General features: G+C 48.5%; 1 protein-coding gene across 1 annotated transcript; it reads right to left on the bottom strand.

Annotated features, from left to right (window-relative positions):
- Positions 1 to 1,118: 1,118 nt before the first annotated feature.
- On the bottom strand, positions 1,119 to 11,786 carry chrac1 (chromatin accessibility complex subunit 1). Its single transcript, XM_068031296.1, has 3 exons — positions 11,614 to 11,786; positions 4,459 to 4,582; positions 1,119 to 1,668 (listed from the first exon to the last, which is right to left on the bottom strand). Exons 1-3 carry the CDS (start codon positions 11,776 to 11,778, stop codon positions 1,511 to 1,513), a joined length of 447 nt encoding a protein of 148 aa, XP_067887397.1. The 5' UTR covers positions 11,779 to 11,786; the 3' UTR covers positions 1,119 to 1,510.
- Positions 11,787 to 18,334: the final 6,548 nt, after the last annotated feature.

Genomic DNA, 18,334 nt, shown 5'->3' with positions numbered 1-18,334 from the left:
AGGTGCATTCTCATCATCACCCATAAAGAAATTTGTGAACTAAAAAGGGAAGCTTTGGATCTCAACACTAGAGCTCAGCTGAGGCCTATACATGCCAATAGCACTAATGCTGCAGGCTTCATATCACTCCCACATGCATAAGCACTGAACAGTGCCGGCATCCACATAATATTTCAATGATAAGAGCCAGCAGGCATCAGAAACAGTACAGCCAAAAACCATTTAAAGCTTAAGTTTAGAGTTATAACTTATGTAAATGACTTGGATGAAGGGACCGAAGCTATGGTTGCTAAATTTGCTGATAACACAAAGATAAGTAGGAAAGTAACTTGTGAACAGCACGAAATGTAAAATGAAGAATTTATTAATAGTTTTAAACCCCTCTCCCACCCCCACAATGAGTAAACAGTATGAGAGTTGCCCTCTCCCCACCAAAAAGCATCGTCCCCCCCCAGTGTCCACCTCAGATCTCCAAATGGAGATCCAAACGCAGGAGTTCAGGCAACCGGCCGGAATATCGCAGCGGGCTGGCCAACGCAATGAAGTATTTATTCATTGATTAAAATAAATGTACATATTTAAATGAAGTTGCCTTCGCTGAGCAGTAGGGGGACGGCGTGAAGCCTTGCTGCCACCAGGACTGTGGGGCAGGGCCTCTCCCGGTGGTATTTTCCTAACTCCTAATTCATATGTTCATAAAGTCTGCCTTGGATTAGATGTAGTTATAGTGTAGCCAAAATGAAATGAAAAATGGTATAAGACTACCTTCCAACCTGGTCTCGCACCCAAAAAAAACTGAACTTGCATAAGTTCCGGCTACAGCAATATTGTGCGATTTTCATTGCTAGAAAATCAGAATCACTTCAATACCAAATGTACAGTATAGCTGCCTGTAATTACATTTTAGAGACTAGGGGAAGGCAGAGTACAACTTTTGAATGTGCGTCAAATTGTAACATGTTGAATAACTCAGTAATCTCAAATGGAGCTGGTTCTTCACTGGGAGCACAAGAACACGATTTACTCGACTGAAAATTCAGATCTATAAAACTGAGCATATTTCTTCGAAAATAACATATTATTTCGAATCCATTTTGATGATAATTAAATGACCTCAGTTTAGTAACATATTTGTCTCTTTATTTTTCCAAACATACAAAAGTATATTTCACATATATACACAGTATTATACCAAGTCATGTTATTTACCAGTAATGTAACCAGGAAGGAAGAAAAACTGATCCACCTCTTCTCAAAAAAAAAGCAGTTTCCTATCATTGAACTGAAGGAACAGTTAACGCCAGCCCCAGACTTCCCATTTGATCACTGTTCAGTTCTTCGCAGTTGCTCATATGTAATTTACAGGTTGTGCATATGTAGGTTTGTGCTGATGCATTCCAAATACACAACAGTCTTGGGTATTGAGTTTTCCTCTTGCTGTGTACTGCAGCTTTCGTACAATCAGCAGCAAGATGCTGGTATAGTGGAAAAAGGCACTTTCTAACTTCCTTTAGGATTCATTTTCCTCTTCATCCTCATCATCCTCCTCCTCATCATCGTCCTCATCATTTTCGTCATCATCACGTTCTTCATCACCACCTCCTCCTCCTTTCTCCTCCTCGAGAATCTTGAGGTATTCACTTGCTAAGATCTTCTTTGGCAGGATATCTGTAAAATTATTGCATTGCTAGAGTTAAATTACTCAGTCAATTTCCGGAATAGTGATAGTTACGCTGGGAGGTGAAACGCGTCTTGGGTGGTAATGCAAAACGGGTGATCAGCAACCCATCTTACACTCGCTGGATATTCTTTTTCACTGACTTCAATGAAGAAAAAAAGTGCGACCTTGAAGACTGCTGGACTGCAAAATAATATCTTCATGAAAAGGAACCTGTCAACCTTACTTGTACTGGTCTACATGTGACTCCAATGTCACACTATGGTAGCTGACTCTTAATGCCCTCTGAAGCACCAATCCACTCAGCTGTAAAAATAATCACTATGGCTATTAGGGATGGGCAATAAATGTAGCATTTCTCACATCCCCAGAACTACTTTGTCTTAAGAAAAGCACAGCCTTACACCAAAAGTCTGAAGTCAAGTCGACCTGGCAATGATCTCTATGTCTGCATGTGAATCAAGCTGGTTACACAGACTTTCGATTGCCAGTTGCCTACTTATGGCACATACCCCTCTTTGCATTGCTGAGTCCAGACATTTCACTTGTTTCTAAAATAGTGGAAATAGTCTGACCATAAAACCAACAATGTGAATTGACCTAAACCAGGAAAGTTGAAACTACAGCCAGCGAACCATTTGCAGTTTTCAAGCCACAGCAACCCACCCCAGGAAGATGAGGCAACGCAGTTCTATTTCTGTTTCAATTTCTTACTGGCCATTTGTCCTGCCTACGTATTATGGGCCTGAAGGTTTGGAAAGGGCTGTCCTTAGTGCTTTTGTTTTAAATGTCTGTACCTGCAGCTTCAAATTGATGGGAACGTTGACTCATCCACTCCCAACTTTTAATCTGAATCCTTCTAAGCCTTTTGTGAAGCACTTTGTCCAATTATATGAAAAAGTCAAAGTAGGACCCATTAGGGACCAAGGGGGAAATTTGTGGGTGGAGCCAGAGGACATTGGTAGGGTGTTGAACGAATACTTCACATCTGTCTTCACCCAAGAGAATGAGGATGTAGATATGGAACTGAGAGAGAGAGAGAGAGACTGTGAGGTTCTTGAGCAAATTGTCATAGGGAGTGACAAGGTATTGGAAGTTTTGGAAGGCTTAAAAGTGGACAAATCTCCAGGTCCGGACGATTTGTGTCCCAGGATGCCGTGGGAGGTGAAGGTGGAGATTGCAGGGGCTCTGACCCTAATTTTTAATTCCTCTCTGGCCACGGGGGAGGTGCCAGAGGACTGGAGAACAGCTAATGTGGTCCCACTATTTAAGAAAGGTTGTAGCGATAAGCCAGGGAACTACAGACCAGTGAGTCTCACGTCAGTGGTAGGGAAACTATTGGAGAAAATTCTGAAGGAGAGAATCTATCTCTACTTGAAGAGGCAAAATTTGATTAGGAATAGTCAGCATGGCTTTGTCAGAGGGAGGTCATGCCGAACAAATTTTTTGAGCATGTGACCAGGTGTGTAGATGAAGGTAGTGCAGTTGATGTAGTTTACATGGATTTCAGCAAAGCCTTTGACAAGTTCCCACATGGGAGACTTATCAAGAAAGCACATGAACATGGGATACAAGGTAACTTGATAAGGTGGATTCAAAATTGGCTTAGCTGTAGGAGACAGAGAGTGATGACAGACGGCTGTTTTAGTGACTGGAAGCCAGTGTCCAGTGGCGTACCACAGGGATCTGTGCTGGGTCCCCTATTGTTTGTCATTTATATAAACGACATAGATGACTATGTGGTGGGTAGGATCAGTAAGATGACACAAAGATTGGCCGAGTGGTTAACAGTGAGGTTGAGTGTCTTGGGTTACAGGAAGATATAGACGGGATGGTCAAATGGACAGAAAAGTGGCAGATAGAATTTAAGGCTGAAAAGTGTGAGATGATACACTTTGGAAGGAGTAATGTGACACGGAAGTATTCAATGAATGACCAGACACTGGGAAGTTCCGAGGAACAAAGGGACCTTGGCGTGTTTGTCCATAGATCTCTGAAGGCAGGTTAATAGGGTGGTGAAAAAGGCATATGGGACACTTGCCTTTATCAATCGAGGCATAGATTACAAAAGCAGGGAGGTCATGTTGGAGCTCTACAGAACTTTGGTAAGGCCACAGCTGGAGTAGTGTGTGCAATTCTGGTCGCCACATTATAGGAAGGATGTGATTGCCTTGGAGGGGGTGCAGAGGCTTTTCACCAGGATGTTGCTTGGGATAAAACATTTAAGCTATGGAGAGTGGTTGGATAGGCTTGGGTTGTTTTCACTGGAGCAGAGAAGAATGAGGGGTGACCTGATCGAGGTGTACAAGATTATGAGGGGCATGGACAGGGTGGATAGGGAGCAGCTGTTCCCCTTAGTTGAAGGGACAGTTACGAGGGGACACAAGTTTAAGGTGAGGGGCAGGAGGTTGAAGGGGGATTTGAGGAAGAACTTTTTTACCCAGAGGGTGGTGACGGTCTGGAATGTCCTGCCTGGGAGGGTGGTAGAGGCGGGCTGCCGCACATCCTTTAAAAAGTACCTGGATGAGCTCTTGGCATGTCATAACATTCAATGCTATGGGCCAAGTGCTGGCAAATGGGATTAGGTAGACCAGTCAGGTGACTTTAATGCATCGGTGCAGGCTCGATGGGCCTCTTCTGCACTGTATTATTCTGTGATTCTGAGGATGTTTATAAAGTTTTCTACATTGATATTATGCACTGTGTGCCATAATCCTTTAAGTTTCTTAGTGAAAAAGGACACTTATTGTCACACATAATAGTTTGAGAGACATACACACCAGCCAGAAACTGGAATGTTTCAGAATTCTCCACACAATCAGCCAGGTCATTGTAGGTTAGCTCCTTTTTTTCTGAACTGCTGCTTTTGTATGCAGATGTGGCAAGATGCTGCACAAATAATTCCTGAAATGCAATCAGAAAAGAGATTCATACACAACATATATCCATACTGGTGTACTACACAACACTCATTAGAATGCAGATTCTTATCAAAAACATACATGTGACAGGGAAATGCAAAGAGCCCATCATTTAAAAAGATATCAGGATTGATTTTCCGTGTTCTACTGGTGGTAGGAAACCCCACCCGTCTGCAGCACACATTGCAGGCACGCAGCTTAGAATTTTGTGTCTGTATTTTTGATGGCTTTTTATAAAAGAGGGCAGCACAATGTAATTCTCCAAAATGAGTGACTGAGGGTTCCCACTAATAGTGCAAACAAGACCAATTTCTAACTTTACAGAAAGAAAACATGGGTTTAAATCAGCATGTCCAATGTAAGGAATCCTAATCTCAATAACAGAAACAGAATGTAAACAGACAATTTTTGGAATACAAATTGTAAACAGTTATATACTTCATAAAAAAATCTAATCCAAATAAAAAGCTGGCAAGGCCTGAAAGTTAAATAAGTGTCAACAATTTAAAAATGAAGTTGCTTTTATACTGGCATTTTTTACACTCCAATTTCAAGAGGCCAGCCTCAGTTTTCCAGTCTGCTAACAGGATAAGGGAGCTGGGGTTCAGCAGTGTAAATATGAGGGGGTCAAATCATGATTACTGGTCACTTAGATTTAAGAAATAAGAGCTGGGGTAGATCATAGCCCCTCAAGCCTGCTCCACCACTCAATATGATCATGGCTGATCTGCCTCAACTCCACTTTTCTGCCTGCTCCCCATATCCCTTTGATTCCGAGAGATCAAAATCTATCTATCCCAGCACAAGAGCCCAGGGTGTTGGGGATAATATATTAGCATGGATAGAGGAGTGGCTAACTAACAGGAAACAGTTAGAATAAATGGGTCATTTTCAGTTTAGCAAACTGTAACTAGTGGAGTACCACAAGGATCAGTTCTGGGGGTGTTAACTATTTGCAATCTATATTCATGACTTGGGTGAAAGGACCAAGTGTTGTAGACGAATTTGCTGACGATACAAAGATAGGAGGGAAAGCAAGCTGTGAAGATGATAGAGTCTTCAAAGGGATATAGATAGGTTAAAAATAGTAGGCAAAAATTTGGCAGATGGAGTATAATTGAGAAAATGTGAGGTTACCCACTTTGGTAGGAAGAACAGAAAAGCAGAATGCTGCAGTAGAGATATCTGGGTGTCCTCGTACATGAACCACAAAGAGTTAGCATGCAAGTACAGCAAGTAATTAGGAAGGTCAATAGAAGGTTGGCCTTTATTATGGGGGGGAGGGGGGGTGGTGCGGGGGAAATATAAAAGCAGGGAAGTCTTGCTACAACTGTATAGATTGGGCCTATACTTATTGCAGTTTAAAAGAATGAGGGGTGATCTTATTGAAACACACAAAATTTGAGGGAGCTTGACAGAGTAGATGCTGATAGGATGTTACCCCTCATAGGGGAATCTAGAACTGGGGGCACAGTTTCAGAATAAGGGGTCTCCCATTTAAAACAGAGATGAAGATGGATGTCTTCTCTGAGGGTCGTTAATCTTTGGAATTCTCTTGCCCAGCGAGCAGTAAAGGCTGGGTCTTTGAATATATTCAAGGCTGAGTTAGACAGATTTTTGATCTCCAAGGGAGTCAAGAGTTACAGGCAGGAAAGTGTAGTTAAGGGCACAATCAGATCAGCCATGACCTTACTGAATGGCAGAGCAGGCTCGAGGGCCAAATTAAATCTCAGGAATTGATATCTCTGCCCTCATTTTGTTTGTTTTTTCTTTCTCTACCATCTCTCTTTTTTCCTTTTCTTTGCTATCAGACGGATGCTCTTCAGGATCCTGTCATTCACACCTCCTCTAGACATCTTTTGTTTCTTCATTGTCCCATTACCACTCCCTTTGGCCTTGCGCCGTGAAACCTTTTTGTCATTTAATCTCTCCTGCCCTCCATCCTATCTCAGAGCTTCCTGTTTGTTCCTTTTCCCACCCACCCGCCTTTCACTTGCTCAAAACATATAACATTTCTAACTTTGCTCAGTTCTGATGAAAGGTCACAGACCTGAAACATGTTTCCTTATCCAAAGATGATGCCAGAACTGCTGAGGATTTCCAGCATCTTCTGCTTTTATTTCCTTTTAGAATCTTGTATGTTTCAATGAGATCACCTCTCATTCTGCTAAACTCCAGAGAGGATAGCCACAATTTACTCAGCCTTTCATCACAGGAACCAATCTAGTGACCCTTCACTGTACCACCTTCAATAAGACTATATCCTTCCTTTGATAGAGACTAAAACTGCACAGTATGCCAGGTGTGGTCTCACCAAAGCCCTGTACAAGTGCAACAAGATTTCCTTATTTTTGTACTCCAATTCCCTTGCAATCAGCAGCAATATAAAAGGGATGAAGGGAGTGAAACTAGAGTTATATATTTTTATAAAACCTGGAATATTGATTAGTGGCAGCATTCACAGATAAGTTAGAAGACCATGGGTTCAAGCACCACATGAGACTGGAGTACATCATCTAGTCTCAAATAATTCTAGGCTGTCACATGAGTAAAGTGCTGAGGGAGTAGTGCACTTTGGAACTGCAATTTTTCCAATAGACATTAGACAGAGGGCTCTCAGCTGTATGTGAAGACACCATGGTGCTAATCTAACAGTAGGGGAGTTCTCCCCACTATCCGGGCCAATATTTAACTTTCAACCAACATAAGAGAGATTTTCTGGTGATTTATCTCATCACTATTTGTGGGACCTTGCTGTGCACAAGTTAGTGACCACATTTCCCTATGTTACATTAAGCCAATCGGCCCTCCTCAATCACCCTCACCACCCCCAGGTCAGTGCCTTGTCCACCCTATCGGGCCAAGCAGCCTCCACTCCCTCTCTGACAGCCCGCTCTTCTCCGCTGTGGTACTGGCCCACCCCAATCCCCTTCCTTGCCACTGCCCGCACTCACCTCCACCAGAGGGCTCTACCTTCACCCTTCCCCCACAAGGACTTTACCTCCCCAACCCCTGGAATCAACCCCTCTCCAACATCTGTCTTCACTATGGAGAAGGACAATGTAGGTGTCGAGATCAGGGAGGGGGATGGTGATATACTTGAACAAATTAGCATCGAAAGGGAGGAGGTATTAGTGGGCTTAAAAGTGGATAAATCCCAAGGGAGGAGATTGCAAGGGCTCTAACACAAATTTTCAAATCCGCTCTGGCCAGAGGACTGGAGGACAGCGAATGTGGCACCATTATTCAAGAAGGGTAGTGGGGATAAACCAGGTAATTTCAGGCCAGTGAGTCTAACATCAGTGGTTGGGAAACTAGGAAAAAATTCTGAGAGACAGGATTAATCTCCACTTGGAGAGGCAGGGATTAATCCGGGATAGTCAGCGTGGCTTTGTCGGGGGAGACCACGTCTAACAAATTTGATTGAATTTTCTGAGGTGACTAGTTGCGTAGATGAGTGTAAAGCAGTTGATGTAGTCTACATGGACTTCAGTAAGGCTTTTGATAAGGTCTCGCATGGGAGATTGGTCAAGAAGGTAAGAGCCCATGTGATCCAGGGCTATTTGGTAAACTGGATCCAAAATTGGCTTAGTGGCAGGAGGCAGAGAGTGATGGTCGACGGTTGCTTTTGTGATTAGAAGCCTGCGACCAGTGGTGTACCGCAGGGATCGGTGCTGGGACTCTTACTGTGTGCAGTGTGCATTAATGATATAGATGCGAATATAGGAGGTATGATCAGTAAGTTCGCAGATGACACGAAAATTGGTGGTGTTGTAAATAGTGAGGAGGAAAGCCTTGGATTTATGGACAATATAGATGGGTTGTTAAGATGAACAGAGCAGTGGCAAATGGAATTTAATCCTGAGACATGTGAGGTGATGCATTTTGGGAGGACTAACAAGCAAGGGAATATACAATGGATGGTAGGACCCGAGAAAGTACAGAGGGACCTTGGTGTACTTGTCCATAGATCACTGAAGGTAGCAGCACAGGTAGATAAGGTGGTTAGGAAGGCGTATGGGATACTTGCCTTTATTAGCTGAGGCATAGAATATAAGAGCGGGAGGTGATGATGGAGCTGTATAAAACGCTAGTTCGGCCATAGCTGGAGTACTGTGTACAGTTCTGGGTACTACACTATAGGAAGGATCTGACTGCACTGGAGAGGGTGCAGAGGAGATTCACCAGGATGTTGCCTGGGCTGCAGCATTTCAGCTATGAAGAGAGTGAAAAGGCCAGGGCTGTTTTCCTTAGAGCAGAGAAGGCTGAGGGGGGACCTGATTGAGGTATACAAAATTATGAGGGACATAGATAGAATAGATAGGCAGAAACTTTTTCCCTTAGCGGAAGTGTCAATAAGCAGGGGGCATAGATTAAAGGTAAGGGGCAGGAGGTTTACAGGGGATTTGAGGAAATTTTTTTTCACCCAGAGGGTGGTTGGAATCTGGAATACACTGCCTGAAAGGGGCGGGGGGTTAGAGGCAGGAACCCTCACAACATTTAAGAAGTATTTAGATGAGCAATTGAAACATCATAGCATACAAGGCTATGGACCAAGTGCTGAAAAATGGACACGATGGGCCGAAGGGCCTATTTCTGTGCTGTATAACTCTACGACTTCGCCTTCCCCCAGCCCAGAATGGGCCCCTTCCGCTCCCCAAGTCCTGCCCCTCCCCCACCCCCTCTCCCACCTTGGGTTTCCTCCTCCACCCTGGGGATCGTCTCCTCACTCCCTCCCCTACCAAGGGTCTCCTCCTGCCACTTCCACCCCCACCGAAGATCCCCTCCACCGAGGCTCTCCTCCTCTCCACTCTCCCTACCCCACCGAAGATCTCCTACTCCCCCTCCCGCCTCCACCACTGAGGGTCTCCTCCGACCCCCTCAGCCCCCCCCCCCCCCCGAGGGTCGCCTCCGACCCCCTCACCCTCGACCCGAGGGTTGCCTCCGACCCCCTCACCCCGCCCCCCCGAGGGTCGCCTCCTCCCCCTCTCCTTCACCCCCCAAGAGGGTCGCCTCCTCCCCCTCCCCGAGAATCTCCTCCTCCCTCTCCCCAACCCCCCACCCCCGAGGGTCTCCTCCGCCCCCTCCCCGAGGGTCGTCTCCACCCCCACTCCCCTCCCCCCACCCCCGAGGGTCGCCTCCTCCAACCCACCCGAGAGTCCCCTCCTCCCCCCTTCCCGAGTCCCCTCCTCCCCACTCCCCAGAGGATCCCTCGCTCCCCCCCCTCCAGAGAGTCCCTCTCTTCCACCCCGCCCCCACAACCCCCCCATCCGAGGGTCCCTCTCTCACCACCCCCCCCCAAACTGATCCCTCTTCCCCCCCCAAACAGAGAGTCCCTCTCTTCCCCCCCGCCCCCACAACCCCCCCATCCGAGGGTCCCTCTCTTCCCCCCCACCCCAGAGAGTCCCCCCCGCCCCCACAACCCCCCCAGAGTCCCTCTCTTCCCCCCTCGCCCCCACAACCCCCCCATCCGAGGGTCCCTCTCTTCCCCCCTCCCCCACGAACAGAGAGTCCCTCTCTTCCCCCCCGCCCCCACAACCCCCCCATCCGAGGGTCCCTCTCTTCCCCCCCACCCCAGAGAGTCCCCCCCGCCCCCACAACCCCCCCAGAGTCCCTCTCTTCCCCCCTCGCCCCCACAACCCCCCCATCCGAGGGTCCCTCTCTTCCCCCCTCCCCCACGAACAGAGAGTCCCTCTCTTCCCCCCTCGCCCCCACAACCCCCCCATCCGAGGGTCCCTCTCTTCCCCCCTCCCCCACGAACAGAGAGTCCCTCTCTTCCCCCCTCGCCCCCACAACCCCCCCATCCGAGGGTCCCTCCCTCACTGCCCTCTCCACCGAGGATTCCTCCCTCCCACCTCTCCCCCCGACCGAGGGTCCATCCCTCCCTTCTCTCCCCCCGACCGAGGGTCCCTCCCACCTCTCCCCCCCCCCCCACCGAGGATCCTTCCCTCCCTTCCACCTCCCCCCCCCCGAAAGTCCCTCCCTCCCTTCACCATCTCCCCCCCCACCAAGAGACCATCCCTCCCTCCCTCCTCTCCCCTCCCCGAGGGTCCCACCCTCCCTTCTCCCTCTCCCCGACCGCAGGACCCTCCCCCCCACCGCGGGTCCCTCCCTCCCTTTTCCCTCTCTTCTCCCTCCCCCCCACCGAGGGACCCTCCCTCTCTATTCCCTCTCTTCTCCCTCCCCCCCCCACCGAGGGTCCCTCCCTCCCTTCTCCCTCTCCCCCCCACCGAGGGTCCCTCCCTCCCTTCTCCCTCTCGCCCCCCCCAACCCCAGGTCCCTCCCTCCCTTCTCCCTCTCCCACCGCGGGTCCCTCCCTTCGCTCCCCCCCACCGAGGGTCCCTCCCTCCTCTCTCCCCCCCCCCCACCGAGGGTCCCTCCCTCCCTCCTCCCTCTCCCCCCCACCGAGGATCCCTCCCTCCCTCCTCCCTCTCCCCCCCACCGAGGATCCCTCCCTCCCTCCCCCCACCGAGGATCCCTCCCTCCTCCCCCCACCGAGGATCCCTCCCTCCCTCCTCCCTCCCCCCACCGAGGATCCCTCCCTCCCTCCCCCCCCACCGAGGATCCCTCCCTCCCTCCTCCCTCTCCCCCCACCGAGGATCCCTCCCTCCCTCCTCCCTCTCCCCCCACCGAGGATCCCTCCCTCCCTCCTCCCTCTCCCCCCACCGAGGATCCCTCCCTCCCTCTCCCCCCACCGAGGATCCCTCCCTCCCTCCTCCCTCTCCCCCCACCGAGGATCCCTCCCTCCTCCCTCTCCCCTCCCTCTCCCCTCCACCGAGGGTCCCTCCCTCCTCCGAGGGTCCTTCCCTCCCTCTCCCCAACCCCCACCGAGGGTCCCTCCCTCCTCCCTCTCCCCCCCACCGAGGATCCCTCCCTCCTCCCTCTCCCCCCCACCGAGGATCCCTCCCTCCTCCCTCTCCCCAACCCCCACCGAGGGTCCCTCCATCGTTCTCCCGAGAGTCTCCTCCTCCCGAGGACTCTCCGCTCATCTCCCCTGTTGATGCTCCCGCTCACCGTGGCCTTGGCGGTGAGGAAGAGCGCATCCTGATTGATGCTCGACACGTCGGGGCAACTCTTCATGATGAGTTTGACTCTAGACAGCGGCAGCGCCGCCACAGCAGGCGGGGGACTAAGCCGGGCCGGGAAGCGCAGGCCCTCACGCCGCTTCACCTCCGCCATCTTAGCGAACACACCACTGCGTGGAGAGGGGGATCTGGGGGAGACAGAGAGCAGGATAGCTCCTCCTCACAGCTCACACCAAGCCCTCCTAACCAAATACAAATATATATGAAATATACATAGAATTATCACACATCGGCTTTCATAACTTCACCTGAACCAGCAAAACTATTTTGAAACACTCGCTGCCTCCCCCTCCTGCTGCGAGAGAGTTGGAATCAACCGCCGCTGGACTATTCCACATGGAATGGGGGGGGGGGGGAAACCATATTAATATCTCAATTTACAGCTCGCATTCTCCAGGATGCATATCAGGACTGTACAGCCATATGACTATTGAACGATATGTAAATATTTAATTTGCTTGCCAAATATTCCTTCAGCTGGCATGACCTGTTCTCACCTTTTGTTTTAGACCCCCTCTGTTGATGTTGGTTAAATTGCAGAGGTGTGGGGGACACACGTGACTTAGGTTCATTGTAAATCATCAGATTGTGTGGTTCATTAGATTAATTAATAATGCAAATTAATCAAATGCATAAATGAAGCTCATTATGATGCAAATTGCAGAAGCCTAGACGTTCAAGTCACTGTTCTTCTTCTCCTTTGGCCTCCTTGTCTCGAGAAACAATGGGTAAGCGCCTGGAGGTGGTCAATGGTTTGTGAAGCAGCGCCTGGAGTGGCTATAAAGGCCAATTCTCGAGTGACAGACTCTTCCACAGGCGCTGCAGAAAAATTTGTTTGTCGGGGCTGTTACACAATTGGCTCTCCCCTTGCACTTCCTGCCAACTGCTAAGTCTCTTCGACTCGCCTTGTTTAGCCCCGTCTTTATGGTTGCCCGCCAGCTCTGGCGTTCGCTGGCAACTGACTCCCACAACTTGTGATCAGTGTCACAGGATTTCATGTCGCGTTTGCAGACGTCTTTAAAGCGGAGACATGGACGGCCAGTGGGTCTGGTACCAGTGACAAGCTCGCTGTACAATGTGTCTTGGGGATCCTGCCGTCTTCCATGCGGCTCACATGGCCAAGCCATCTCAGGCGCCGCTGGCTTAGTAGTGTGTATATGCTGGGGATGTTGGCCACCTCCAGGACTTCTGTGTTGGAGATACGGTCCTGCCACCTGATGCCAAGGATTTTCCGGAGGCAGCGAAGATGGAATGAATAGAGACGTCGCTCTTGGCTGACGTACGTTGTCCAGGCCTCGCTGCCGTAGAGCAAGGTACTGAGGACACAGGCTTGATACACTTGGACTTTTGTGTTCTGTGTCAGTGTGCCATTTTCCCACACTCTCTTGGCCAGTCTGGACATAGCAGAGGAAGCCTTTCCCATGCGCTTGTTGATTTCTGCATCTAGAGACAGGTTACTGGTGATAGTTGAGCCTAGGTAGGTGAACTCTTGAACCACTTCCAGAGCGTGGTCACCGATATTGATGGGTGGAGTATTTCTGACGTCCTGTCCCATGATGTTCATTTTCTTGAGGCTGATTGTTTCTGCCAAATTCATTGCAGGCAGCCGCAAACCTGTCGATGAGATTCTGCAGACACTCTTCAGTGTGAGATGTTAATGCAGCATCGTCAGCAAAGAGGAGTTCCCTGATGAGGACTTTCCACACTTTGGTCTTCGCTTTTGGACGGGCAAGGTTGAACAACCTGCCCCCTGATCTTGTGTGAAGGAAAATTCCTTCTTCTGAAGACTTGAACGCATGTGAGAGCAACAGGGAGAAGAAGATCCCAAACTGTGTAGGTGCGAGAACACAGCCCTGTTTCACGCCACTCAGGGTTGGAAAGGGGTCTGATGAGGCGCCGCTATGCTGAATTGTGCCTTTCATATTGTCATGGAATGAGGTGCTGATACTTAGTAGCTTTGGTGGACATCCAATCTTTTCTAGTAGTTTGAAGGCTTTGGTGAGATGTCACTGTAATGTAACTATAAGGTCCAATCAACTTATTTCCAATCCCACAACCTCTCCCACCTAGAAGGACAAGGGCATGGGAAGGGCCGACCCCATCAGAACCTTCTGGCATTTATGGTGTCTCACTGCCTCCGTGTGCTGCCTTCGACGTGGCTGCGGTAGGGAAGAGACCGTCGCCCACCTCCAAGGGCATGGGAACACCACCACATGCAAGTTCCCCTCCAAGCCATACACCATCCTGACTTGGAACTATATCGCCGTTCCTTCACTGTCGCTGGGTCAAAATCCTGGAACTCCATTCCTAACAGCACAGTGGGTTTACCTACCCCACATGGACTGTAGTGATTCAAGAAGGCGGCTCACCACCACCTTCTCAAGGACAATTAGGGATGGGCAATCAATGCTGGCCTGCATCCCATGAACAAGTAAAAAATACATTTATCAAATATGAAGAGGAAAGCTAAAATTGTTGAAAAATTGAAATAAAAACCAGCAGTGCTGACAATCATCCGAAAGAGCAAAGTTAACATTTCAGATGAGGCATTACTCTCATCCTCCATTTCCCCCCGCTTTAACCTATCTCTCTCTGTTGCGATAGATGGACATTTGCACCGGAGTGCTGACTTGGATTGCATTAGAGTGTTAAAGTGGAAGTTTGGTGAGTGAGGAAGTTCGGTGAGGAGGGAGCCAGGAGCTCCTTCAATTTCCTACCTGTCCTCAGAGTGAGGAGAGCTGAGAGTTTCCAAAGAGCACAGCTGACTGGTGAGTAAGTCCTGGTGGGTATTTTTCAAAGTGGATTGAATTGTAAGTCATTGTTTTAGCAAGACTTAGTTGTTTTTGTAAATTATAATCTTCAAAGTCGGTTTGCTCCTCTTGCTGCATGTGGGAATCCGGGAACATTTCCAGTCCCCGGGACCAGCATGTGTGCAGGAAGTGTGTCCAGCTGCAGCTCCTGGAAGCTCGGGTTTCAGAGCTGGAATGGTGGCTGGAAACACTGTGGAGCATCCGTGTGTCTGAGAGCATTGTGGATAGCACATATAGAGAGCTGGTCACACCGCAGCTGAAGGGACTTGAGGAAGGAAGGGAATGGGTGACCACCAGGCAGTCCAAGAGAAACAGGCAGGTAGTTCAGGAGTCCCCTGGGGTCCCGCTTGCAAATCGGTATTCCATTTTGGAGGCTGATGAGGCTGGTTCCTCCAGGGAGTGCGGACAGAGCCAAGCTTCTGGCACCGCAAGCAGCCTGTCTGCACAGGAAGGGGGAAAGAGAGGAAGAGCAATAGTAATAGGGGATTCTATAATCAGGGTACAGATAGGCGCTACTTTGGCCGTCAACGTGACTCCAGGATGGTGTGTTGCCTCCCTGGTTCCAGGGTCCGGGATGTCACTGAATGGCTGCAGGGCATCCTGAAGGAGGAGGGTGACGAGGCAGAGTTATGGTACATGTTGGTACCAATGACATAGGTAGAAAGAGGGATGAGGTCTTACATCAAGAATTCAGGGAGTTAGGCAGTAGACTAAAAAGCAGGACCTCTCGGGTTGTAATCTCTGGATTACTCCCAGTGCCACATGCTAGCGAGTATAGAAATAGGAGAATAGCACAGATGAATGCATGGCTTAAGAGTTGGTGCAGGAGGGAGGGTTTTAGATTCCTGGACCGTTTCTGGGAAAGGTGGGACCTGTACAAGCGGAACAGTCTACATCTGAACCAGAGGGGGACTAACATCCTTGCTGGCGGGTTTGCTGGTGCTGTTGGGAGGAGTTTAAACTAATTTGGCAGGGGGAGGGTTTGCAGACTCCTAGCAGAATAGGGACACAGCTAAACACAGGAAAGCGAACAAGTCAGAGGGAATACAGCGGAAGTAAGTTTCAAGGTAGTAAGACCAGGATGAAAGGCCTCTACTTTAATGCCAGGAGTATTGCTGGTAAAACGGATGAGTTAAGGGCAATAATATAAAAGCAAAATACTGCGGATGCTGGAAATCTGAAACAAAAACAAGAAATGCTGGAATCACTCAGCAGGTCTGGCAGCATCTGTGGGCAATGATTGACACGTGGAATTGTGATATAGTAGCCATCACGGAGACATGGTTGAGGGAGGGGCAGGATTGGCAGCTCAATATCCCGGGATATAGAATCTTCAGGCGAGACAGAGGAGGGGGTAAAAGAGGAGGGGGCATTGCAATATTAGTTAAGGAGTTAGTTACTGCAGTAAGGAGAGATGATTTCTTGGAGGGGGCATCAAATGAAGCTTTATGGGTAGTGTTTAGGAATAAAAAAGGGACAGCCACATTACTAGGTGTTTATTATAGACCCCCAGACAGTCAGCGGGAAATTGAGGAGCAAATATGTGCGCAATTTGCAGAGGTGTGTAAAAATAATAGGGTAATTCTATTAGGTGATTTCAACTTTCCCAACATTAATTGGGATAGTCATCGTGTTAAGGGCTTAGATGGAGTGGAGTTCTTAAAATGTATACAGGAGAACTTTTTAGCTCAATATGTAGAGGATCCAACAAGCGAGGGTGCAGTGCTGGATCTAATTCTGGGGAATGAAGCTGGACAGGTGGTCGATGTGTTGGTGGGGGTGCATTTTGGTGATAACGACCACAACATGGTACAATTTAAGCTTGTTATGGAGAAAGAAATAGACAAGTTGCAAAAAAAGGGTTTTGGATTGGGGGAGAGCGAATTTTAGTAAAATAAGGCAGGATCTGGTCAAGGTAGACTGGAATGAGTTACTTGTCGGGAAATCTACAGAAGAGCAGTGGGGGGCATTCAAAAAGGAAATGGGAAGGGTACAGGCCCAACATGTTCCCTCTAGGGTAATAGGTAGGAGCAACAAGCCCAGAGAACCATGGATGACCAGAAACATTCAGGTTATGATGAGAAGGAAAAGAGAGGCTTTTAGCAAATACAAGAAGAGCAAATCAATGGAAGCATTAGTGGAGTACAGAAAGTGTAGGATTGAGCTCAAGAAAGCAATTAGGAGAGCAAAGAGGGGATATGAGAAAGCTCTGGCTGGTAAAAGTAGGGAAAATCCCAAGATAGTTTATAAGTATATCAATGGGAAGAGGATAACCAGGGAAAGAGTAGGACCCGTTAGGGACCAAGGGGCAAATTTGTGGGTGGAGCCAGAGGATATTGGTAGGGTGTTGAACGAATACTTCACATCTGTCTTCACCCAAGAGAAAGAGGATGTAGATATGGAACTTAGAGAGAGAGACTGTGAGGGTCTTGAGCAAATTGTCATAGGGAGTGACAAGGTATTGGAGGTTTTGGAAGGCTTAAAAGTGGACAAATCTCCAGGTCTGGACGATTTGTGTCCCAGGATGCTGTGGGAAGCGAGGGTGGTGATTGCAGGGGCTCTGACCCTAATTTTTAATTCCTCTCTGGCCACAGGGGAGGTGCCAGAGGACTGGAGAACAGCTAATGTGGTCCCACTATTTAAGAAAGATTGTAGAGATAAGCCAGGGAACTACAGACCAGTGAGTCTCACGTCAGTGGTCGGGAAACTATTGGAGAAAATTCTGAAGGAGAGAATCTATCTCCACTTGGAGAGGCAAACTTTGATTAGGAATAGTCAGCATGGCTTTGTCAGAGGGAGGTCATGCCGAACAAATTTGATTGAATTTTTTGAGCATGTGACCAGGTGTGTAGATGAGGGTAGTGCAGTTGATGTAGTTTACATGGATTTCAGCAAAGCCTTTGACAAGGTCCCACATGGGAGACTTATCAAGAAAGCACATGAACATGGGATACAAGGTAACTTGATCAGGTGGATTCAAAATTGGCTTAGCTGTAGGAGACAGAGAGTGATGACAGATGGCTGTTTTAGTGACTGGAAGCCAGTGTCCAGTGGCGTACCACAGGGATCTGTGCTGGGTCCCCTATTGTTTGTCATTTATATAAACGACATAGATGACTATGTGGGGGGTAGGATCAGTAAGTTCGCGGATGACACAAAGATTGGCTGAGTGGTTAACAGTGAGGTGGAGTGTCTTGGGTTACAGGAAGATATAGACGGGATGGTCAAATGGGCAGAAAAGTGGCAGATGGAATTTAACGCTGAAAAGTGTGAGGTGATACACTTTGGAAGGAGTAATGTGACACGGAAGTATTCAATGAATGGCCTGACACTGGGAAGTTCCGAGGAACAAAGGGACCTTGGCGTGTTTGTCCATAGATCTCTGAAGGCAGAAGGGCAGGTTAATAGGGTGGTGAAAAAGGCATATGGGACACTTGCCTTTATCAATCGAGGCATAGATTACAAAAGCAGGGAGGTCATGTTGGAGTTGTATAGAACTTTGGTAAGGCCACAGCTGGAGTACTGTGTGCAATTCTGGTCGCCACATTATAGGAAGGATGTGATTGCATTGGAGGGGGTGCAGAGGCGATTCACCAGGATGTTGCCTGGGATGGAACACTTAAGCTATGAAGAGAGGTTGGGTAGGTTTTGGGTTGTTTTCACTGGAGGAGAGAAGACTGAGGGGTGACCTGATCGAGGTGTACAAGATTATGAGGGGCATGGACAGGGTGGATAGGGAGCAGCTGTTCCCCTTAGTTGAAGGGTCAGTTACAAGGGGTCACAAGTTTAAGGTGAGGGGCAGGAGGTTTAAGGGGGATTTGAGGAAGAACTTTTTTACCC

The sequence above is a fragment of the Heterodontus francisci genome, chromosome 5, assembly GCF_036365525.1.
Source record: "Heterodontus francisci isolate sHetFra1 chromosome 5, sHetFra1.hap1, whole genome shotgun sequence".
In the NCBI taxonomy this organism is placed as follows: Eukaryota; Metazoa; Chordata; class Chondrichthyes; order Heterodontiformes; family Heterodontidae; genus Heterodontus; species Heterodontus francisci.
This window is presented reverse-complemented; position numbering and strand designations above follow the sequence as displayed.